The sequence below is a fragment of the Rutilus rutilus genome (genome assembly GCF_951802725.1).
Source record: "Rutilus rutilus genome assembly, chromosome: 14".
Lineage (NCBI taxonomy): Eukaryota > Metazoa > Chordata > Actinopteri > Cypriniformes > Leuciscidae > Rutilus > Rutilus rutilus.
Genome location: NC_140219.1, coordinates 39156022 through 39182645, shown reverse-complemented (window position 1 = coordinate 39182645; position 26624 = coordinate 39156022). Strand labels below are relative to the sequence as shown.

At 38.5% G+C, this 26624-nt stretch overlaps 1 protein-coding gene across 2 annotated transcripts in view; it reads right to left on the bottom strand.

Annotated features, from left to right (window-relative positions):
- Window positions 1–26624, bottom strand: part of LOC311303611 (cytolytic toxin-alpha-like) — a 64191-nt gene that overhangs the window by 7217 nt on the left and 30350 nt on the right. For both annotated transcript variants that reach the window (XR_014629797.1, XM_084430167.1), the window contains 4 exons: window positions 8485–10209; window positions 3177–3326; window positions 2897–3016; window positions 149–313 (listed from right to left, as the gene is read on the bottom strand). Coding sequence is in view for 1 of the 2 variants with exons in the window: in XM_084430167.1 (XP_084286293.1) it covers window positions 149–313; window positions 2897–3016; window positions 3177–3326; window positions 8485–10209 (2160 nt within the window). In the remaining variant the exon portion in view is untranslated. The remainder of the gene's footprint in view (window positions 1–148; window positions 314–2896; window positions 3017–3176; window positions 3327–8484; window positions 10210–26624) is intronic.

The following is a 26624-nucleotide window of genomic DNA, read 5'->3' as shown; positions in this document are numbered from 1 at the left end:
AGCTGTAGTCTTGCCAAATAAAAAGCTGTGAGATGTTTGGACACAGGAGAGCTCTGGGTTGAGTGTCTATCACTGGCATGCAAACTATCATAGTCCATTGTGCCTGAATGGATAGTATGTCAGCAATGTCAAGAAGAGAAGAACATACCGATGGCATAGAGCTCAATGCCAGAGTCACGCAGTTTCTGAGAATTCACTATAATATCATCCTGAGATTTGCCGTCGGTAACAAGGACACCAATCTTACGAGAATCGGGTCTCAAACCCACATTTGCCTTGAAGTTGTTCTGGAGGATGTAGTTCAAGGCCATACCTTTGGAAACACATTAAGTTGCATGTTGGTTTCGTAACATGTCACCTTATTTTATTAGATCTATTGCATTTCTCTATGAGAAATGGCTGTTGTGGATTCATGCATTTCTTATCTGTCTACATTCTATGTGCAAAACACTTCTGAAACTGATTTAAAGGTGAAGTGTGTAATTTTGGCATTAAAAGAAGCAACATATTTAAAACATTTTGGGTAAATATGCATATACATACCAAGGTTATAATCGTTAACGAAAACGAACGAAAAAACGAAAACTAGGTGGGAAAAAACATTGTCGTTAACTGAAATAAAAATAAAAACGAGGCATTACAAAAAAACGATAACTAACTAAAACTGTAATGTGTGTTTGTCAAAACTAACTAAAATAAAATACAATTATAGAGTAAATGTCCTTAGTTTTCGTCTTTGTCAAGGTCTTTTCATTTTTAACGCTATTTAAAACACGCAGCGTATTCGTTAAGCTGCTCTCCCTCCGTCTCTCTGTCACTCATGCATCTCTCACATGCACACACACACACACACACACACACACAGCCCCTCCCCTCCGTGCACACCGCGTCTCCATGAGAACGAGTGTTCGTTCGACGTTGAAAGCAAGTTCGCGAAAGGTTGGTATCTCTATCTCGTGAACACCTTTACACAATCACACATTAAAAAGTGGATCTATAATTTATATAGATCCAATATCTGATCTGAATATAATTTAGGTCAGTGTGTTAATGTCGACCCGAGAAGCGATTGCGCCTTCTTTAGAAAGTTAACAAGTGGCAAGTTTGAGGTAAAATGCACTTTTTGGTTGTCGATGTCAAAACACTAAGCTGTGATTCAAATATTAAATAATGTTATGTCATTTTTTTTACTTTTACACTGAATGTTTGCTGCTTCAATCCAGATGAGTAGGCTATTGACTGTATAGGGTAAATTTAGTACAGGGTGTGAAAATTGTACAGCTGTGGTATTTGTATAGGGTGTGAATTCTGTATAGAAGATGTGTAGATTTTTGGTATGGCGTGTGGATTTTGTAAGAGGTAAAGGAATTTCATTGGGGTGTGAATTTTTTTCTAAAATTGTATGATGGTTTTGTTGAGTTATTATTACACAATACTTTTTCTGACCTTTTTGAATCTTGCCCCTGACAAATAACCCAAATTACAAAAAAAGACTAAAACTAACACTAAAACTAATAAAAACTAAACTAAAACTAAGCATTTTCAAAAGATAAAAACTAAACTAAACTAGCAAACTCACTTTAAAAACTAATTAAAACTAAACTGAATTTGAAAACAAAAAGTCAAAACGAAATAAAAATAAAAACTAATGAAAAATGCAAAACTATAATAACCCTGATACATACAAATATGTAAGTAGTTTGTAAGCTTGGGCAGATTGACTATCATGTCACTGGCAGGTGCTAAAGTGTTCTTTTAGTGTAATTTGCTAGTTTCAATTCTCTGATTGGAGGAGATTTCTTTGCAGAATCATAGGCTACGTTCACACTGCAGGCTGAAACGACCCAATTCCGATTTTTTTGCCCCTATGCGACCTGTATCTGATCTTTTCATGACAGTCTGAACGACACAGATCCGATCTTTTCAAATGCGACCCAGGCCACTTGGGTATGTGGTCCAAATCTGATACGTATCCGATCTTTTGAAATGCGACTTCAGTCTGAACGGCCAGGTCGCATGTATCCGACCCGCACGTCATTGATACGCGATAAACATCATAAGTCTGCGTTGAAGTAGTTGTCGGTTTGAAAACGGACTGCATATTCGTCGAGCTGAGGTAAATCTGCCGAACGGGTCGACCTCGACGAGCCCGTTAATTAAAAAAATAAATAAAAGCCCACGGCCACCATCATTATATATCCAATGTGAATAAGAGTAGACTAACGTTATGTTAACTTATTTGTGCTGATATTAGATAGGTCAGCGGCTGCTGTCTGGCTCTTGTGTTACGGTCGCTGCGCGCGCTCTTGTGTTGTGTGTGTGAGTGAATCACAGTTGAAGTTTAGCTACTTCCGCAAACAGCAAGTGATGTCGTTGACCGTTGAGTACTCTTTTGCGCATGCGGGTCACTTCTGGGTCATTTCACGTTCACACAGGAGATCACAAAAGGTCGCATTTAATTGGAAATGTGAACGGCCTTGCAAAAAAATCGCATTTTTTCAAAAAATCGGAATTGAGCATTAAGCCCTGCAGTGTGAACGCAGCCATAGGTAATGTATATTTTCACCAGGAAATCTGCTGTTAAACACAATTAATTAAAAAAAATCTTTTTTTAAAAATAATGTAGACTGATGGATTCAACAAAACCATATAGTTTTAAACAGCAACCCCACAGCTCATAGTAGGTCTGTCTTTAAATGTTTATTATAAGTTATAATTTTTTTTTAAGTATAGTAGAAAATTCATGTGATTTTTACAGATAGCAGACAATCATATTTTTTGCAATTGCCACTAGAGGTGCATAAATGACACACAACACATTTAAATGTTGTTTTCAGGGATTTAGTTGAACAAATAAGAGTGTATCTTCAAGACTGTAAATTAAAGAGCTCGGTACCCGTCAATGTATTTCCGCCTTTGTAGGGTAGGTTGGCCACAGCATCCTGCAGCAATTGACGGGTTGCGTGAGCATTCAAATGCCACTCAGTTTTGGGATCCCCGCTGTACTGAGCCAAACCTGTGAGAGAAGCACACGCCATTATGAATGCAAGAGTAAAGGTTCCTGTTAATAACTCAATAAGGAGTTCTGCATAAAGCTCACATCTGGAGTTCAGATGCAGGAATATACCTTCAACATATCTAAAAACATGAAGTAAACAGAAGCAGGACAGACTTGCCGATTTGAACCCTGTCAGGGCCGATGTCAAAGATGCCCACCATGCGACTAATAAAAGCCCGGATGGTTTTGAAGTTCATACGGCCGATACTCCAGGATCCATCAACCAGCAGAACAATATCAGCCTTGGCAGTGGTTTTACACTGAGCATCTGTGAGTTAAACACACCAAAGTTTACAGTGAAAAATGCCATTTCGGGGGCGGAATGCTTGAATTTATTTGACAAAAGCACAATGTTGTGTTTTATTGCGAGTGTACACAAATATAAATTAACACTTTGCAGTTTGAATGATGTCCTGTATGAACAAAATGACGGAGTATGTTTTTATGTGTCCACTGTTAAATCGCGCCCGCGCCACACACACACACACACATTCCAGCATTGCAATCTTGACATCGCAGCCTGTTCATTATAGCCTTAATAAAATATAATAATAAAATAGTCAACCTAACATATAAAAACTACACTGCTCTGTTTAAATAGTCAGTAGTACAATTCGTACCATTCACAGTAAGCACCGCTCCACTGTGATGTTTCCAAGCATATTTTTGCACGCATGAAGAGAATGATTTTTTAGGGCCCAAGCCCTGAAAGGGCGAAGGCCCTATTGTTTTCCTAAGGATTATTTATTATTAGGGCCCAAGCCCTGAAAGGGCGAAGGCCCTATTGTTTTCGTAAGGATTATTTATTATTAGGGCCCAAGCCTTGAAAGGGCGAAGGCCCTATTGTTTTCGTAAGGATTATTTATTATTAGGGCCCAAGCCCTGAAAGGGCGAAGGCCCTATTGTTTTCGTAAGGATTATTTATTATTAGGGCCCAAGCCCTGAAAGGGCGAAGGCCCTATTGTTTCCGGAAGGATTATTATATTTTTTTTTTTCTTCATTATATATATATTTTTTTGCCTTTTTGCCACTTTTGGGGCCCTTAACATGCTCAAAAACTCTTGAAATTTTGCACACACGTCAGAACCTGCTGCCATCAGGGCCGGACTGAAGCTGGTACCCGGGCGTGGCAGGGGGGCTCGACAGCACCCCCTGGAATGGTGTCCGAAAACGTATAGATCTCTTCGGGCCCAACAACCTTTGTACTCTTACTTTTTACGCCAGCCCAACAGGAAGTCGGTTATTATACGTTGTTTGGAAAACGCATACAATGGAATGTGAAATACTCCTCCTAGGGAGTTCATCTGATCGCCACCAAACTCGGTGTGAATGAAGTCAAGACATTGAGGATGAATTCTTGCGAACAAATTTTTTACAGCAACAAAACTTGGTATGTATATTGTTCTCATCAAGCCGGACAACTTTCTAATTTACAGTCATTAGCTCCGACCAACAGAAAGTCATAAATTTTGGTTTGAATGTGGATTTTTCTGGAGAATTTTCTCTCTCTCTCTCTCTCTCTCTCTCTCTCTCTCTCTCTCTCTCTCTCTCTGTGTGTGTGAGGGGTGGGGGGGATTTTTCACCCTTGAATGGGGTCTGAAAACTATTCCATAGATCAAACACGCTTGCATGAATTAACCCTCTGGGGTCTGAGGTGTTTTTGGGGTCCTTGAGATTTTCTGAATGCCCTGACATTTGTGCTTTTTTCAGTTGCTTATAAACATATTAATGGCAAAGGTATAATTACACCCTATTTAGCACAAACAGGGCTACCATAATATGTGAGCAACATGTATGTACATGTTTGTATTTTTGAAAGAATAATGTTTATGCATGGTTATTGAAAAAACTAAAAACTAAAGTTTCTGAAATAAGGCCACAAAACACATACTAAATATGTGTCAATGAGACTTTGGACTAATGGATGTTGTGTTGTGTATGTTTTTTCTTCAAAATGATGTGAAAATCATCCTTCCTAATCATTCACATAAAACAATACATTGATTTAAATTTTGCAAAACACTTTCTGTTTGGAAAGGCAATATGCGAGTGGGCGTCAATGATCCAACAGCATCATGCGTTCGCACCTGAGGAGACAATGGGGCCCGCATATTTAATGAGCCATTCATTTAGGTGTGACACTGAGCCACAAGAAAAAATGCAAGAGCAATATGTATATATAATATATATATATACTGTATATATATATATATATATATATATATATATATATATATATATATATATATATATATATTCTACCAAATTGGTTCACAGTTGGAAGCATCTAATTTTTTTTACATTTTTCCACAAATTGTGCTTTCAAATTGTATAATATCCAAGGAAAACATGTCTAGTAATTGTGCAGTTAATTCTCATATTTTCAGTTTTGGAATATTTATCCTCTCCCCAAATTTGTCACTTATAAAACACAATAAAAATTATTTAAAGAAAAGGCTTATATTTACCTTTTAATAGTTTGTTTACATCTACCTTGTAAATATATTTTTTTATTAAAAAGATTACAGTTACAACAACAATTCAATTGTAATCTTTCTTTGTAAAAACTAAAGTATACATTTTATCATACATATTTCAAAGTTAAGGATTTGATTGATTATTTGATTACTTTATTTTTGACAAAACATACTATATTTAACATATGAGCAAAAATTGGCAAACAAAACCTTATTTGAGGTGGCAGATATTTTACAGTAAAAATGTATAATCTATCCAAAACTAGTCAACGAAATGTTGTCTTTCATATGTCTGTTACATAGGTCTTTCGTTTATATAAGAAATATAAATGTTAATTTGCAGTTTAGTACGTTGCTTATACAAATACATTTTATTTCAACATATTTCAGTCGATTTTTACTCATCTCAGTATAGCAATATAGTTTGCTAAATGCGGATCATTCATTCACACACAGAAATGCTATTCAAATTTAAACACTCTTTTTGCGAGTTGTGGTAAACAGCGCGCATCTCTGCCGTTCATTCATTCACACACAGAAACGCAATTCACTTGAGAATGAAAAAAAACTTACTACAGTACTCTCACAGGATCCGTTGCTCCACGAAATACCAGCACTTCTGAGGTACATTTTCCATTATTATTATTCCTCACAGCGCTGCGAGACGGTGTAAACAAGTAATGATCTGAATAAACTGGATGTGTTTTCTCGAGCTGATATGGGGGCGTTTACAGGTTTGCATGGATTGCCTCAGTCATTTGCGTTTAAATAGCATGCGCTCTCCGTGGGCGGGGTCACATTACAAATAATTAGCTGAGATGAGAACAACTGACATCTCGCTCTTTTCTTACAGATTACATAAACTGAGAATATTTGTTTTTTATAAAAAATACTTCATTTAAAAGAAGAGAATTCAAGCTTCATGCCTGTGTGTCTGGATGCCAGTTTGACTGAGTATTCGCTGAGTTACAGTTCATGTTCGGACGCGTTTCAGAATTGACTTCACTGACAGAGAGAAAGCAGAACTCGCATCATATTTATTTTTCTTTATTTGGCAAAAAGCACAACACTTTGTTTTTATTGTGAGTATACACAAAAATAATACACACTTAACAGGATCGATTGATGTATGAAACTGGTTTGTAAGATCAAAGTCAAAAGAGCAAAATGAATCTCTTTTGAACTGATAAGAAAAAAAGCGAGCGGGTATCGCCGGCGATACCGCCGACCCCAGGGGGTTAAAAGCCACAGGCCGGGTCGGGTCGGGTTGTAATTTTCAGGCCCGTTGAGAACTCTAAGGGCTACTACCCAAGCGTGCCGCACAAGCCCTGAAAAGTGAAGCCAAAGCGTCTCGATCGCCCCCCAGTGACTGGTCCTAGTATAGGTCATAAACCCTGCCTCCCTGAGTTATTCAACGGGACTTGAGACCAACTAAACAATATATCTTATATATATACCTATATACCTATAACAAATATCTTTTTTCCAAAGGTGGTTTCTGTCATTTACTGTAGTTTTTATCATGCTGATGTAAATTCAAGTGTTTGTTTTTAAAGTAAGTTAGTTATTTGATGCTATAAAAACGGTGGTGTGACGTCATGATTGACAGCTGTGATTGACAGGTTCTCTGAGCGAAGTAGTCCCTGAAACAGACTTTATTTCGGGATCTTCTGAGGACTGAGGAGATTGGAGCTTTAAATTGAATATCTAAATTTCTATAATTAATTATTTCACACCGAGAGTGAGGGCGGGGCCTTGATTTCGCGGCTTTACTTCCTGCTCACGACTGCGCAGGTCTGGTCCCGAAATCGCTACTGCGCAGACTCAAGCCCCAAGATGTCATCGGGACACTGGCGGTTTCACTTCTCACCAATGGAAGAGAGCGAAGGGGTATCGTCCATATTTTTTTACAGTCTATGCTACTACAATACAGAAAAAATGAGTCAGAAGACTGAAATAAGAGGTTGAAATGAGGTCAGATCCTGATGGATTAAGCTGTGATAAAGCATTCCTGTTTATTTTTGTTACATTTTTATTGAATTTTAAAGTAACAAAATGTCTCTGTATTCAGGTTTGGCAGTAGTTATAATAATGCAAAAATGTGTACACTTCAAATCAACATAACAAAAAAAGTATTATTTGAGAATTTCTTAAAAAACAAAAAAAATTTTTAAGAATTAAAATCCACATCTTAAAAGTAAGTAATTTTGTCCAAAAGCTACTAGAGAATTCACAAGCCTCTCCATAGAGAGCTATACAGGCATCTTGTGGTAACACCATGAAATTACAACAGATGGCGCTAATCTACCTTCAAAAACTGATTTAAAAGGCCTAATCTCTATATTAATCTGAAATACTGTATTAATTGAAAAAATATTTGTAAAAAATGTAATTTGTTTTTAAATTATTTTCAATGGCAAAAATGGACCATAATTATTACATAAACATGAATAATTACCATCAAATCCTCTCAAAATACAATTTTACATTTTACTAATTTGACAAAATAAAACAATTTCAGGTGTCTGGTCACTTTTGACCGTGAAGAGAATAAGTGTGACTCCCAAATGAGGAGCACCAGAGGGTTTTAAATGTCCTATTGGTTTTCATACAGAGAAATGTACGTGTCACTTGTTCAAGGCTTTGTATTGTTTATTGTGAATGTCATATAATTAAGTATAGTAGCCTACATTAGACATCAAATACATAATATACTCTGCGTCTTTAAGAACTATCTGTAACAACATGAACGAAGGAAATAATACGTTCGTATATTCAGTCAAGTGGGTAACACTTTACAACATGTTACACATTTAATTATAGACACACATGTTAGGAAATATGGTTGTCAATGCAAACATTGACTGTGAATGAAACGAAATATATATATTTTTTAAAAGATAAAGATTAATGCAAAAAAAAAAAAAAAAAAGTGCATATAACACTTACCTGAAGGCTGTACGGGCCCGATAGTGTCACTGGCTTCACTCACTCCCACTTTACCCACTATCCTGTAGTGGATCGAGTACTGCTTTCCAGACTCCAATCCAGTCAGATTAAAGACTTCATCAGCGGTGTTCATGATAATCCACTGTTCCTCAGCGCCAGAATCTGCTTTCTCCTGCTGGTACTCCACTCTGAACTGCACAATTTCTCCAGTTGGGGACTTCTGCAGTTTCAGGGTCACACTGCGCTCCAGGACCTTCATCACTTCTGGTGGAGGAGGCTTCGACACGGGCTGGAACTGTGTGTCTGTCAGCTTCCCTGATTCATACAGATAGATAGAGGAGCCAGGATTGGAGGGATCAGAGATGGCAGAAATAATGAATCGATATCTCTTTTTATCTTTATTAGCCTCTGAAAAACTTCTGAAAAGAGATAAGTTCTCTCTCATCTTTGAGATGACATCAGGATCGTTGAACCACTTTCTGACAGATGCTAACATGCTAGAATTGTGTTTCATTCCCACATCTAGCTCTTTAAACTCATCAGATTCCAGAAACTTCTTCATGGCTGAAAGATATAGGTCTTCATACTTCAGAGATGTGAAGGTCAAGCACACCACAACATCAATATCAGGATTAAAGAGGATGGTGTTGAGACTGTTTGAGTCTTCAGTTGTCATTCCCTTCAGTATTTCAGTGTGAGAACTCAAGAGGTTTAGTTCAGCCTTTGCATGATCTAACCACTGGTTAAGCATGTCAGCATTAAAGGGGGAGCTGTAGTGGATCTTCAGGATGTCTTCCAATGAATGTTGCTCCTTCTCTCCTCCTCGTATAGCAGGCAAGACCCTGGCCACTTCTTTCAGGAGCACCGTTTCGTAAGTGCTAAGAGAGCCCTGAAATAAACGGAGCCTCTCTTTGATGTCTTTGAAAACATTTACCAGTGTTTTTCTGGAGAGGTCGTTGCAAGTCCTCTCTACTTCTCCCAGCCCCTCTATTATTTCTTCAGTGTTGGAAACCAGACTTGTGCTAATTTCTCTCTTGACCTGAGCTGCTTTTGTATCCAGTAGAGAAAGAGGATAGAGCCAGACTTTTATTGGAACTGCATTCTGTGGATTCTCCTTCAGTATAGTGGGGAGCTTCTTGTACACCTCTAGGGCCTGCATGAAAGTGGTGGGGTTCTGCTCAAGGCGGACGTCACCATAAAATGTGCAGAGGATATTTTCAGCCACTTTCTTTTGAGCATCTGTCATATTTACAGCTCCTTGTCCCTGAATGGAAAATCCAGGGATGTTCTTGACCATGACATTCAGTTCTCCCTCAATCTCCTGCTTGTCTTCCTCTTCTGAAAATGTCCGATCAAACACCATGACGGCCTGAGCTCCGTATAGTACACCTGTGATCACATGAGTTGCAGTTTTCTGGTCAAAGACCTGAGGGTAGGTGATCTGTCCCAACTGAGTCATAGTGAGCTGTTCGAATTTGGAGGTTTCACTGTAATACATTGTAACTCTGGACTGTTGGTTTGATGATTTGGTGTCAAGCAGGAACTTGGCAGATCCTCCCACCTCCACCAGCCCTCCCAAGAAGCTGGCCTTCAGGGAAGCACTTACATCCAGGAGACTGGACTTACTAGAGAGAGAGTCAGAGCTACTGAACTTCAAATCTGTCCTGGACTGTGGACGACTGTCCAAATCTTCTCTCAATGATTTCTTATCCCAGAGAGTGACACCTGAAATGAGAAATTAGTTTTAGAGTTAGTAGTAGACTAGTGCAAAATGCCCATGCAAAATCAGTTTTTGTGTGTATGGTTTTTTTTTTTTTTTTGGCCAGAATATATTTATTAAGTTTTATGCATACACAAACACAAGACAAACAACCACAATGCCTATCAGAAAAACATCTCTTTACAAAGCAACAATCAATAAATATTTATCACTTATCTTTAAAATAAAAATAGAAAATAAATTAAAAATAAATAAAAGTATAAAAATACATGAATTATACAAATCAGGTGGTACAAATTGTTGTACAGAAGTGAACTGCTGTGTCCACATATCTCAGTCATTGTCATCTGTTAAATCCAAATCTTTGACATAATCAATAAAAGTATTCCAGATATTCTCAAAAAGTCCCTGTTTGCCTTTTAGCACATATGTGATCCTCTCTAGTGGCAGAGCAGACAGCATCTGCTGTAACCATAAAGTGCCTCTTGGTCTACATGTTTTTTTCCAAAATAAAGCTATACATCTTTTGGCGTTAAGCAGACTAAGGTCGGTTTCCGGTTCCGGGTCGAACATGGCGACATCATAGCGAAGCAGCTCCCCGTTAAAAGTTCAGAATTTGCCCCGTAAACCTAAAGCCTGAGTAACATAAATGATTTAAAGACGACAATATCGGGGGGCGGGTGATATGTCAAGAAGGAAAACCAGAAGGAAGGCTGGAAACGCTAAACAACGCGGGAACGAAGACGGAGAGCAAGTGGAGTTAGCATTGGAGTTAGCGGCGGAGCTATCATCCGGAACAACGCAAGTACAAGAAAAAATTTCGGATTTAGAGGCAGTCCTGCGGGAGATAAGGGAGTTTAGACGTGAGACAGCAGAAGGTCTAAACGGCATCAGAGAAGATCTTAGAAAGACGAATGACAGGATTGATGAAGCTGAAAGACGACTCGGGGACACGGAGGAGAGAGTTTTGAGCATCGAGGAAGTTACAGGTGAGCTCATAAAACTCCACAGAAAGCTTGAGGAAAAACAAATCGATCAAGAAGGAAGGGCCAGAAGAGACAACATTCGTTTGCATGGGATCAAAGAGGGGGTCGAAAAGGATGCAGAATCTGTGGGGGCTTTTGTGGAAGCTTTACTCAGAGAAAAGCTTGAGTTACCGCCAGCGTACCAGCTCAGTCTGGAGCGAGCCCACCGATCGCTGGGACCCCGCCCATCTGATGATGCACCACCAAGATCCATAGTAGCGAAATTCTTAAGCTACAAATGTAAAGAGGATATTATCAAGAAGGCATGGGAGAAAAAAGGGTTCCTCTTTGAAGGGAAACGTGTGTATGTTGATCACGATTACGCACCGGAAGTCATGAAAAAGAGAAAGGAATACGCCGAAGCTAAGAGAGTACTGAGAGAGAACAGAATCAGATTTCAGACACCGTTTCCCGCGAAGTTTGGTGTATTCTACGAGGGAGACACATGCCTCTATAACTCAGCAGCAGAGGCGACAAGAGACATGGTGGAAAGAGGATTTCCGGTGCGTATTGTTAAAACAGCTGTAGATCCACTGGAGAAGATTCAACGTCGGATGTGGCGCTCCAGCAGGGGAGCAGGCAGACAGGAGGATCAGATGGAGACTTCTTCTTTGGGATACAAGGAGAAACTGCAAGCCTTTAGAAGATCTACGGAGACAGTACAAGATTAAGCCCATCAAACTTCAGTAATCGGTAGCATTCTACATTGGGGAATAAGACAAATTCTCTGCATTGTATTTCAGCGTTGAATAAGTATGGTCTAGGTGAGCAATTCTCTCTTTTCTTTGATTTCAGCCGAGGACAAGTGCGGACAAAGGGAAATTTACTTCTTTAAGTTGTATTTGGGGAATATGTTTGCAGAGTTGACTGATGAAAAGGACCCAAAAGGGTCATGAGGGCCCCCTGATCTACAGGGGCTATCCCTCAGAGCTTGGAGTGAGCTCAGGAAAGGTTGAAGACTGTAAAACCTCAGGTTTGGAAAACATTTTGCTTTGTTCAAGAGTTAATTATTGTTCATGTGGTTCATTTGTTTGTAGCAAAGGGGGTAGAGACATTGAGTTTAAACAACAATGTTTTGGTAAATGACGACACGAAATAGTAAATTGAAAGTAGCCTCGTATAATGTTAACGGTTTGGGTAGCCCAGTTAAAAGAAGCAAGGTAATTAGTAAAATGAAGAAAGAAGAAGTTGGGATACTCTTTTTACAGGAGACCCACTTAACGGATAAAGAGCATGAAAAGTTGAAGAGAGGGGGTTATAATCAGGAGTTTTCATCATCTTATAAGTCGGGCCGGAGAAGAGGGGTATCAATCCTGATATCAAGTAAAATTAGTTTTGAAATGTTGAAGATGATTAAAGATAAAGAGGGCAGATACGTTTTGGTGGTAGGCAGATTGGAAGGGGAATTAGTATCCTTAATGAACGTATATGCCCCTCCAGGATCAGATTGGGAATTTTTTAAACAAGTGTTTGATCTGTTGACAACAGAGGGAGAGGGGATGCTAATTGGAGGAGGGGATCTTAATCAGAGACTTAATGCACAGCTAGACTCATCAGGAAAAGCACAGCAGAAAAATGCTATAGGCAAAAAAATTAAGAAGATAATATCATATCTGAGAATTTTGGATATTTGGAGGGAACTAAACCCAACTAAAAGAGATTATACCTACTTTTCGGCACCACATTCGGTGTACTCAAGGATTGACTATTTTTTTATTTATGGAAGAGATAGGTACAAAATAGAAAGCTGTGATATAGGAGTGATGGATTTGTCTGATCACTGTCCAATATATTTAAATATATCCTTGGGGATAGAAAAGAAAAAAACAATATGGAGGCTGAACTCAAGCCTGCTTAATGGCCAAATGAAGGAGGAAATTGAAAAGGAGATTTGTGAATATGTGGAACAAAATGATAATGGGGAGGTTTCTCCATCAATATTGTGGGATGCGTGCAAAGCAGTTATGAGAGGGAAATTGATAGCAAGATCTGCATTTAGGAGGAAAAAGAAACAAGAAAGGCTCAAAATTCTACAAAGTGATTTGGAAAGGTTGGAAAAAGAACATAAAAACACAGTAGACAGCAAAATTATGGCTGAAATTAAAATGAAAAGAGCGGAGATAAATGAGATTTTGTCACAAGAAATTCAGAAGAAAATGATATATACAAAACAAAGATATTATGAAGCTGGGAGTAGATCTGCAAAATTACTGGCATATAGGCTTAAAAAACAGGAGACGGGAAGACATGTATACAAAATTAAGGATCCACAGACAAATTATGTGGTGCACAAGACAGAAGAAATTCATAGGAGTTTTGAATTTTACTATAACAGGTTGTACTCCCAGATTCATGATGATAATGAATCCCAGATTGATGAATTTTTAAATAGTTTAAATTTGCCACAAATAACAGAAGAACAAAATAACTCATTGGTGTCAGAAATAACGGCAGAAGAAATAAATTTAGCAATTTCTAAACTCAAAAATAATAAAAGCCCAGGTGCAGACGGATATATTTCAGAATGGTACAAAGCTTTTAGAAAAACTTTGATTCCACTATTACACAAGACTTTTAATTGGATATTGAAAGGAGGGGCTATTCCTATTTCTTGGAGGGAAGCAATCATATCCGTGATTGCTAAGGAGGGCAAAGATAAAAGCAATTGTTCAAACTATAGGCCAATAAGTGTGCTCAATATAGATTATAGATTATTCACAGCAATTCTGGCCAGGCGCATTGAAAAAATTTTACCCGACATTATTAGTTTAGATCAAACTGGATTCATAAAAAAAAGACAAACCCATGACAATATTCGTAGAACGTTGCATATTATGCAATATATTAGTGATAATAAACTAGAAGCATTAATAATGGGGATGGATGCAGAAAAAGCATTCGATTCCGTAAGGTGGGATTTCTTATTCCGAGTAATGAAGAGGTTTAACTTTCATGAAAGGTGCATTGAGACCATTCGGACTCTGTACACAGGCCCTATAGCAAGGATCAAGGTTAACGGTAGTTTATCTAACATCGTTAAATTAGAAAGGGGCTGCCGTCAGGGATGTTCGGTAAGCCCCTTGTTATTTGCCGTTTTTCTGGAGCCACTAAGCCAGTGGATAAAACAAAATAAGAGCATCAAGGGTATTGTAATGGCAGGGTTAGAACAGAAAATAGCTTTGTTTGCGGACGATGTCCTGATTTATCTGGAGAATCCCGATCTGTCATTGCCAGTACTGATGGATACTTTTAAGGATTTTGGTAGGCTGTCGGGGTACAAAGTTAATGTCCAAAAAACTCAAGTCATAACCTTCAACTATGAACCAAATCAAGTTATAAGACAGAGTTTTAATGTTAATTGGAATATGACGTCTATGAAGTATTTGGGTATTAACTTACCGAAAGAACTTGGAAAATTGAAAACCTCAAACTATGACCAAATAATATCAAAGATTAAAACAGACTTGGGAAGATGGAACTTAATACCGTACTTGAGTTTGGTATCAAGAGTTGAAGTGATTAGAATGAACGTTTTACCCAGGCTGCTTTACCTATTTCAAAATCTTCCAATTGAGATAACGGGAAAAGAATTTAAAGAGTGGGACAAAATTATTTCTAGATATATATGGCAGGGTGCTAAGCCAAGAATAAAATATAGAACATTACAATTACCTAAGGGGAGCGGGGGTCTAGCGGTACCCTGTCTAAAAAGTTACTTTCAGGCCGCGCAGTTGAGGGTCTTAATTAACCTGTGGGATTCAGAATATTCTGCAAAATGGAAGGACATTGAGGAGAGACTAATAGAGGGGCCACCGATAAAAGCTATTTTATGCGATGAAACACTGAGGTCCCATCTGAAACTTAAAATAAATCCATGGTTGGAGCTTTCTGTTAAAATTTGGTCTGACATTGTGAAGAAATACAAGTTAACGGGTCATTGTAGGTTTTTGAGGTGGATCGCACACGATATAGATTTTACACCCAACAAATTGGATGGAAGGTTTAAATTGTGGAATAATGGACCAAAAATGTATTGGGAGGTTATTAAAAATCAAACTGTAATGAGTTTCCAGAAAATAAAGGAGATCTATGGCCTCCAGAAGCAAGATTTTCATAGATATCTACAGCTACGTCATTATTTGGGAGAAGAAATTAAAAAAGTTAAACTAGGTTCAACATGGCCAGGGGTCATAAAAATAATGATGGAAGCATATAGGTCACAGACAGAACGGAAAGTCATTTCTAAATTGTATAAAATTCTGGAGGACTTGAAAGCAGACAACACAGTATATGTTAAAGAGAGATGGGAGAGGGAGGCAAACATAGTGTTGTCAGGGGAGGATTGGGGGGAAATAAATGAATACCAGTGGAAAACCACAAATTCTTCAGTTTGGAGGGAATATGGATGGAAGAATATAATAAGGTTTTTTGCGACCCCTGCACAGAGAAAACATGGAGATACCAAATGTTGGAGATCGTGTGGTGAAACTAAAGCAAATCACTTCCATATCTTTTGGGGATGCTCCCTTATAACTCAATATTGGACACAAATAAAAGTGGTAATTGAAGAGGTGATAGAAATGAAAGTACCAACCAACTTTGAAATTATATATCTTGGGATAGTTGAGGGTCTTAACTTAAAAAGAAGGGATGATTATAAATTGCTACGAATAATGCTGTTGGCTAGTAGGAAAGCAATAACCAGAAGGTGGCGAAGTGATTTGGTGCCTAAAGTGGAGGAATGGTTTGATGTAATGTTAACTATTTACAATATGGAAAAGCTAACTGCGTCCATAAAATTGGAAGGTGATCAATTTAAAAGTATCTGGAAAGGATGGCTTAAATATATTAGGCAACATAGAACGGATTTTGTTTAGGGTTTGTTGTAAGGACTGAATGTTTAAGAATACTTTTTTAATGTACCGAGTATGAGGATGAGAAAAACAAATTTACTATATACAAGGACTGTCGCTAAGATAAACACATACCACACCCCGGTTCTAAGCTACAAATGTTATTATTATTTTTATTTTATTGTATTTGTATTGTATTTTTTTTTTTTTTTTATTATTTATTCATTTTTTTGTTTGTTTTATGTTCAGAAACAAATGTCTTATCAAGAGGGGCATACAAGGAAAACCTGTTGGGACTGATTTAAAGTATTGGCTGTGTTTGCCTTGTTTATCTGTAAAATTTCACATTGTGAAAAAGACAATAAAAAATATAAATTAAAAAAAAAAAAAAAAAAAAAAAAGCAGACTAAGGTCTATAAATGTACGTTCATTTTTTGTATAGTTATGCTTCTCTGGATATAAGCCCAATAAAAACTATTTTGGTTCTAATATTATTTGTTTGGAAATAATATTTTGAATAATGTCTCTTACTTCTTCCCAAAAGACTGTAATTTTTGTACAATGCCACATACAGTGAACCAGTGTTCCTCTACATTGTTCACACTTTGAACACACATCAGGAATGTTTCCATTATATTGACAGAGTTCCACTGGTGTCACATATGTTCGCATTAACCATTTAAATTGAATAACTTTAAGACGAGTATTTATTGATGTTGTGTGGGCTAAAGTGCATGCATCCTGCCAGTCTTCCTCTGAAAGTTGCAATGACAAATCATCCTTCCAAGCTCTAAATCTATCATGAGAACTTTCATGAACGTAAGACATAATCAGATTATAAACCTGAGAAATAATGTCTTTCTTTTGACTATCTTTTAACAACAATTCTTCCAAGTCTGAAGTGGTGGGTTTCGTTAATATATTGTTTTGACTTGCTCTTATAAAACTCCTGAGTTGGAGATATTTAAGGAAATGTTTTTTTATCTAAATGAAATTTATCTTGTAATTCTTGGAAGGTCATAAGTATGTCAGATTCTGGCAAATACACATCTTGAACCATTCTCAGTCCCTTAGTTTTCCATAACTTAAATGTTGCGTCTGCCCTGCCTGGTGGAAAAAATGGGTTGCCCCATAATAGACTAAATTGAGACAGACAGTGTGAATCTTTCAAAAGTGTCTTCACATCCCTCCATACTTTTATCATGTTTTTAAGAATTGGATTTTTAATTTCTCTTAATAGTTTTCTTATTGTATTTGAGTATATATAAGAAGGAAGAGGTAAGTTTAATCCTTGTGATTCCATTTCTATCCAATGTGGTGAGTGATTAGTATAATAAAACATAATAGACCTTAGCTGCGCAGCCCAATAGTACAGCTTAAAATTAGGACATTTCAAACCTCCACGTTCATAAGGCAAGTACAGTAAAGACAAACGAAGTCTTGCCCTTTTATTATTCCAGAGAAAACGTATAAACATTTTTTTCATTTGTGAGAAAAAACCAAACGGGGGTGAAAGGGGAATATTCTGAAACAGATATAGTAGCTTTGGAAGAATGTTCATTTTTAAAGTATTAATTCTCCCAATTATAGATATTGGATTAGAGATCACATCATCTGCGAACAGAGAAATCCTATGTTCAGTAGGTCCTACTGTAATTCCACTAAGTTTGAGATGTGAGCGTATTGCAATTGCAAATGGTTCTATTGCTAAGGTGAATAATAAGGGCGAGAGCGGGCAGCCTTGTCGGCACCCGCGTTTTATTGCTATCGGTTGAGAAATATTTCTATTAGTGATGATTTCAGCAGTGGGGCTATCATATAATATTTTTACCCATTTAATAAAATTGTTTCCACATCCAAATTTTTCTAATACCCGGAAAAGGTATGGCCATTCAACCCTATCAAAGGCCTTTTCGGCATCCAATGATAGAAGAGCTGTATTTGGCGCATCCTTTTTACAATAAATAATATTCAATGATCTCCGTACATTATGGAAGCCCTGCCTTCCCATGACGAATCCATTTTGATCTTGATTTATTACATAAGGGAGAGTTTTTTGTAGTCGTTTTGCTAATAATTTAGAAATTCAAAAGACTAATGGGTCTTAGATTCTCACATTTATCTAAAGGTTTTCCTGGCTTAGGCAGGAGAGTAATCAAGGCCGTATTTAATGAAGGAGGAAGAAAATTCAATTGAAAGATTTCTTCAAGCATGTCCAATATAGGTACCAAAAGTTTATTCTTAAATTTATTATACAGATCTATAGGAATGCCATCAGGCTTTTTGTGTGTATTTTTAGTAATTGTTGGTTGTTGGACATTTTTATTTGTGCATGGTAGAAAGCACACAGTGAACTCCAAGAAAACGCTATGCTTGAGCAAACAGTTTGTGAATAGGCTACTACAAATGATGCGTGTGAAAGAGACTGTGAACGCATTGAATAGGATATGTTTAGCTGGTGAATAGCATAGGTTACTATTACACAGTAGCGATAACATTAAGCGCGCCAGAATGAAATATAATATTCAGAAGTAAACAGCATAGCTGACTATATTTCTTCACGCCCAGAAGAAACTTACCAATTCACTAAATTAACAGAATGCATAGCTGATATAAAAAATTGGATGACTAGTAATTTCCTACTTCTAAATTCTGAAAAAACAGAGATTCTAATTATTGGACAAAAAACGTCCTCACGTAATAACCTAGAATACTGTCTAACACTTGATGGCTGCTCTGTTAAGTCTTCGTCGTCGGTTAGGAACCTGGGTGTGCTCTTTGATACCAATCTTTCATTTGAAAGTCACGTGTCTAGAATCTGTAAAACCGCATTTTTCCATCTTAAAAATATATCTAAAGTACGCCATATGCTCTCATTGACAAATGCGGAACAATTAGTTCATGCGTTCATGACCTCAAGGCTAGATTATTGTAATGCTCTACTGGGTGGTTGCCCTGCACGCTTAACCCCCTGGGGTCGACGGTATCGCCGGCGATACCAGCTTGCTTTTTTTTTATCAGTGTAAAAGAGACTCATAAATACTCTGTTGACTTTGATTTTCCATAGGAGTTTCATACATCAATCTATCCTGTTAAGTGTGTATTATTTTTGTGTATACTCACAATAAAAACAAAGTGTTGTGCTTTTTGCCAAATAAAGAAAAATAAACACGAAGCGAGTTCTGCCTACCCTGTGTCAGTTAAGTCCATTCTGCAACGCGTCCGAAAATGAACCATAACTCAGCGAATACTCAGTCAAACAGACATACAGACACACAGGCATGAAGCTTGAATTCTCTTCTTTTAAATGAAGTAATTTTTATAAAAAACAAATATTCTCAGTTTATGCAATCTGTATGAAAAGAGTGAAATGTCAGTCATTCTCATCTCATCTAATTAATTTTAATGTGACCACACCCACGGAGAGCGCGCGCTATTCAAACGCAAATGACTGAGGCAATCCACGCAAACCTGTGAACACCCCCATATCAGCTCGAGAAAACACATCAAGTTTATTCAGATCATTACTTGTTTACACGGTCTCGCGGCGCTGTGAGGAATAATAATAATAATGGAAAACGTTCCTCAGAAGTGCTGGTATTTCGAGGACGACGGATCCTGAGCTATGGAATACTGTAGTAAGTTTTTTTTTTCATTCTCAAGTGAATCGCCGTACGTTTCTGTGTGTGAATGAATGAACGGCAGAGATGCGCACTGTTTACCACAACTCGCAAAAGACGGTTTAAATTTGAATTGCGTTTCTGTGTGAATGAATGTTTCGCTTTAAGCAAACTGTATTGCTATACTGAGTAAAAATCGACTGAAATATGTTGAAATAAAATGTATTTGTATAAGCAACGTATTAAACTGCAAATTAACATTTATATTTCTTATAATAAAAACTAGAAAAAAAAGTTTGTTGAGACAAACTTTAAGTTGGCTTAAGAAAGCCGGACCAGAGAGTTTGAAAAAGTTAAAAGTAGTTAGAAGTTTGAAGTAGTTTGAAGTTTAACCCTCTGGGGTCTGAGGTGTTTTTGGGGCCCTTGAGATGTTCTGACATGCCCTGACATTTGTGCTTTTTTCAGTTGCTTATAAACATATTAATGGCAAAGGTGTAAATTCACTCTATATAGCACAAACAGGACCACCATAATATGTGAGCAACAAGAATGTACATGTCTGCATTTTTGAGAGAATAATGTTTATGCATGGTTATCGAAAAAACTAAAAATTTAAGTTTCTGAAATAAGGCCACAAAACACATACTAAATATGTGGCAATAAGACTTTTGACTAATGGATGTCGTCTTCAAAATGATGTGAAAATCATCCTGCCTAATAATTCACATAAAACGATACATTGATTTAAGTTTTGTGAAACACTTTTAGTTTGGAAAGCCAATATGCGGATGGGGCGTAAACGCCAAAAAAGGACAAAAAACATCAAAAGGACATTTATTACTATGTATTCGTGTCAAAATGACATATAAACAGATTTTCCTATTCAATTTTGCATGGAAACGCTTCCAAGACGCTTGCGTGAGGCATCGGTTCTTTTTCTAGCATGCACGTGTTTTCCACGCGGCTCGTGCCGCGCCTGAGACGCGCGTCTCACACAGGCAGTGTGCAAACTCTAAACTGTTAACATGGGAGCCGAAATAAAAACGGACACGCCATGCAGCTGAGACGCTTACGCCACGCATCCAGTGTTTCACCGGCCTTATCCAGCGTTTTGGCCTGGAGCAATAAATGTCATGAGTCTTGTCTTGTGTCTGCCTGTCCGTCTGTTTCTGAGTCTGTGTTTCAGGAGGAAGCAGTGAATTTGTCTAACGTGCCCGCGGAGTACCTCGATCTGAAGGAAGTGTTCAGTAAGTCTCGTGCTGCTCCTCTTCCTCTGCATCGTCCCTATGACTGTGCTATAGATTTACTGCCAGGTAAGACTCCGCCTAAGGGAAAGTTATATTCGCTTTATGCTCCAGAAAGGGAAGCTATGGAGAAATATATTTCTGATTCTCTAGCAACGGGGTTCATCCCCCCTTCCTCTTCTCCAGCGGGGGCGGGGGGGGGGGGGTTTGTGGGGAAGAAGGACGGATCTTGTCTCGTGTTTATGTTGTTACATGTGTGTGGGCGTGACCGGCAATCATCATCTATCAGAGTACAGCTGATCTCACTCACGGTGCCAGCTGCAGTTAATCCACTCATCTTTAAATACTCACCCATTTCTCATCTCCTTTGTCAGATCATTGTTTGAGGTCCTCCGTGCTGCATGTCTGTTTCCGTTCCTGTTCCTGTTTGGCGTTCTCCAGTCTCGTGCTTCATTGTTCCTGTTCAGTGTTTCCCTGTGGATTACTTACTTCATCTATACTTCATCGTGTGGATTTTTCTCCATCACTTACCAGCACACTCAACTCACCGTTTCTTCTGTCCTGTACTGACCATCGAAGTCCCTGCGCCACCTGCCATCAGCTGGAGCTTTATTTTCGCTGTTAACTATCTTAATAAAGAGTTTTACTTGCATTTGCTTCCTCTCTTTCATCATGACTATATATATATATATATATATATATATATATATATATATATATATAATCAATCATGGGTTTGCATAATATGAGATTTTATACAGAGGAAAAAATAACCTACAAGGTTGAATATCTTAATATATATTTTCTTACATAGTTCATTATAATACATTTAAAAACTGCATTTTTTTGTTATTTATAGGCCTAGGCCTGAGGGATGAAACGAGAGTTAAATTCAACAAGAAAAAGAGGAAAACATAAAGCAGTTAGCCACTTTTGCTTGTGGATGAAAATGTTTGGATATAAAAAAGAAATTAACAACATATTCGAGAGATGACAATTTTGGGATTTCGTAATAAAAATAAATATCGTTCAGGATAAAACGGTGGGTGACATTAGTAGGGTTAAATATAAGAACTTAAATCAACCCTAAATGTATTCACAAAATAAATGGGCAGCAGTTTCTTCAAAAAGACCACAAAATGAGCAAGCTTAATCAATATCAAGATATTTACAGATAAATTAATTAAACGTGTCGTTCAATCTTTTAAGTTGTTGCGCTTGTGATAATGCGTCGTAGGTCACATGATAACGTCAACATGGCAGATGTCATTCGCATTCATACTTAACGAGATCTGGCTATAAAGTACCTACTCTTTTAGCGCTCATTAAGTAAGTACTTATTGAAATTAAGTACCTACTCATTGAGTATGCGGTTTCGAACGCAGCCAGTGTGTGTGTGAGAGGGGGAGTGGCTAGCTGTGCTCACTCAGTGACAGAGATGTATAGTAACAAAGTAGAACTACTTCACTACTGTACTTAAGTACTAAAAGGCAGTATCTGTACTTTACTAGAGTATTATTTTTTGTCCTACTTCCACTTTTACTTCAGTACATATTTTCGATGAGTTTAATACTTTTACTCCGATACATTTTTTATGTGCTGCATCGTTACTCGTTACAATTATAAAAATGTTACGCATCATTCCAAACCCACATTATCACTGCCAGAGCGGTAGATGGCTCTGTCACCAGGTTTGATGAAGCTGGCCCAGCGAATCAAGCGATCAAGAAGACCGCGCATGCTCCCGGTCTTATATATAAATTATAGGGACAGTTATGTCTTTGTTATGTAATAGAAAAAAATTGTCGATACCTTTAATATGAATTATGAGCGCCAGCCGCTCCCATTCAGAAAAAAAAAAAAAAACTCCTGTGCTGTCGTCATGACAGCGCTTGACCAAACAACGTCTGGGCTTTTAGCTAAAAATTGTGCAGATTTTGACACATATTGATAGATTTCATAGGTTTACGTCAGATTTCTATAGAGAGGAATAATTGAAATTATAACCAAAATGGGCCGATGTAATCATTATGAGCGCCGCTGGATACTCTGATGTACTGTTTTTTCAGTCCATACTGGCAGCCTGAGGGCGCCCTATGCACATTTAGTCCATATATGGAACACATGAAGAAGAGCCATTCCAGGAACTCCCTGACATAAACAAAGCTTCCAGAGATCGCTGTTGCATGCTGATAATACCTAATAAGCTGTGGAGAAAAAAGGCACGAGCAGGGAAGAGAAGAGAGGGATGCTTTAAAGGGGGAAGGGACATATTTGATCTGTTTTTGTTTACAAAGAGTTAAGCTCAGTGTTTTAAGGTGTTCTTGTACATTCCTGTCCTTGTACTGCTGCTTCAGCCAAATTAATTGTGAGTTTCCTAAACATTTGAAATAATATAAACAATATGATGTTCAAACTTTTGACTGTTTTCTATAATAACTTCATAACACAATACTTGTACTTTTACTTTCAGTACTTGAGTAGTACATTTAAAAATAAACTACTTGCAATACTTAAGTACAAAAAATGTTGAATACTTTAGTACTTCTACTTAAGTGTTGTGCTTAAAGAACACTTCAACTTCTACTCAAGTCACTTTTTTGATAGAGCACTTGTACTTTTACTCAAGTCTGGGTCTCTAGTACTTTATACATCTCTGCTCAGTGAGCAGTGTGTGAGAGGGGGAGTGGCCAGCTGTGCTTACTCAGTGTGCAGTGTGAGAGGGGGAGTGGCCAGCTGTGCTCACTCAGTGTCAGTGTGAGAGGGGGAGGGGCCAGCTGTGCTCACTCAGTGTGCAGTGTGAGAGGGGGAGTGGCCAGCTGTGCTCACTCAGTGTGCAGTGTGAGAGGGGGAGTGGCCAGCTGTGCTCACTCAGTGTCAGTGTGAGAGGGGGAGGGGCCAGCTGTGCTCACTCAGTGTGCAGTGTGAGAGGGGGAGTGGCCAGCTGTGCTTACTCAGTGTGCATTGTGAGAGGGGGAGTGGCCAGCTGTGCTCACTCAGTGTCAGTGTGAGAGGGGGAGGGGCCAGCTGTGCTCACTCAGTGTCAGTGTGAGAGGGGGAGTGGCCAGCTGTGCTTACTCAGTGTGCATTGTGAGAGGGGGAGTGGCCAGCTGTGCTCACTCAGTGTCAGTGTGAGAGGGGGAGGGGCCAGCTGTGCTCACTCAGTGTGCAGTGTGAGAGGGGGAGTGGCCAGCTGTGCTCACTCAGTGTCAGTGTGAGAGGGGGAGGGGCCAGCTGAGTGTGTGCTTCTTTTACCGATATATATTAATGATATCTTTTGCATTTCTAATCCAAATAACATCAAACTTGGCACTGCACTTGCTCGTGCCGTAGCAAGACACCTGTCAAGTTTGAAATCCATCGGACTAACGGTTCGAGATACACTCACCTAAAGGATTATTAGGAACACCTGTTCAATTTCTTATTAATGCAATTATCTAATCAACCAATCACATGGCAGTTGCTTCAATGCATTTAGGGGTGTGGTCCTGGTCAAGACAATCTCCTGAACTCCAAACTGAATGTCAGAATGGGAAAGAAAGGTGATTTAAGCAATTTTGAGCGTGGCATGGTTGTTGGTGCCAGACGGGCCGGTCTGAGAATTTCACAATCTGCTCAGTTACTGGGATTTTCACGCACAACCATTTCTAGGGTTTACAAAGAATGGTGTGAAAAGGGAAAAACATCCAGTATGCGGCAGTCCTGTGGGCGAAAATGCCTTGTTGATGCTAGAGGTCAGAGGAGAATGGGCCGACTGATTCAAGCTGATAGAAGAGCAACTTTGACTGAAATAACCACTCGTTACAACCGAGGTATGCAGCAAAGCATTTGTGAAGCCACAACACGCACAACCTTGAGGCGGATGGGCTACAACAGCAGAAGACCCCACCGGGTACCACTCATCTCCACTACAAATAGGAAAAAGAGGCTACAATTTGCACAAGCTCACCAAAATTGGACAGTTGAAGACTGGAAAAATGTTGCCTGGTCTGATGAGTCTCGATTTCTGTTGAGACATTCAGATGGTAGAGTCAGAATTTGGCGTAAACAGAATGAGAACATGGGTCCATCATGCCTTGTTACCACTGTGCAGGCTGGTGTTGGTGGTGTAATGGTGTGTGGGATGTTTTCTTGGCACACTTTAGGCCCCTTAGTGCCAATTGGGCATCGTTTAAATGCCACGGCCTACCTGAGCATTGTTTCTGACCATGTCCATCCCTTTATGACCACCATGTAGCCATCCTCTGATGGCTACTTCCAGCAGGATAATGCACCATGTCACAAAGCTTGAATCATTTCAAATTGGTTTCTTGAACATGACAATGAGTTCACTGTACTAAAATGGCCCCCACAGTCACCAGATCTCAACCCAATAGAGCATCTTTGGGATGTGCTGGAACGGGAGCTTCGCGCCCTGGATGTGCATCCCACAAATCTCCATCAACTGCAAGATGCTATCCTATCAATATGGGCCAACATTTCTAAAGAATGCTTTCAGCACCTTGTTGAATCAATGCCACGTAGAATTAAGGCAGTTCTGAAGGCGAAAGGGGGTCAAACACAGTATTAGTATGGTGTTCCTAATAATCCTTTAGGTGAGTGTATATGCGAATAACACACACACACACACAGACAAAGAAAAACGATTGCGAAATGACGCCGTTTCCATTAACCGATGTTATGCGACTAAAACGTAATTTTTTCCTCTCACGATAAGTCATTCCAAAAATCATGGCAACGGACGTTGGTAGGTTTATATGTATCACAGCCAGGTACCGCACTAGACATTGTTATTATTAATGGAAGGAAACGTATGCTTGTTATCCAAGCATTAATGGCAAGGAAAGACCCTTATACTGTGAGGTGATGAGGTGTTTCTGGGTGTTGCTCCCTCATTCTGCTCCGAGGTCTTGTTTGTGGCATTTCTTTGAGGTTTAGAATCCAGTATTTCTGTCATTCCTTTGTCTTTTATGAATTTAATAAAGAACTCTGTCTCGTATTCTGTCCAAACACACCTTCTAAGTCAGGTGACTGTAAATGTGCAAGAACTGTTTCCATTGCAGTTTTGCGAAATATTCCTTTTTCGAATTGCATGAAAAACCTCCTCATGCGAGCGTAAAAACTTTTTTGCGATAAATGGGAGTTTTTGCGAAATTGACGTGTTTCCATTGGGCGCATTTTCAATTCGCAATTTCAATTTGCGCAATTTGAAGGGTAATGGAAACGCTGCTACTGACTGACTGACTGACAGTCAGATGTTGCTGTAATTTATAGATAGATATACGAGGAAGTGATGTACTGTTGAAGAAACATGCAGGTGTTAACCCTCTGGGGACCAAGCTGTTTTTGGGGTCCTTGAGATGTTCTGACATGCCTTGACATTTGTGCTTTTTTCAGTTATTTATAAACATGTTAATGGCTAAGGTGTAAATTCACTCTATATAGCACAAACAGGGCTACCATAATATGCGAGCAACGTGTATGTAGATGTTTGTATTTTTAAGAGAATAATGTTTATGCGTGGTTATTGGAAAAAATAAAAATGAAAGTTGCTGAATTAAGACCACAAAACTCATACAAAATATGTGCCCACAAGACTTTTGAATAATGGATGTTGTCCCTTTGAGTTCTAGCTTCAAAATGATGTGAAAATAGTCTTGCTTTATCGTTCACAAAAA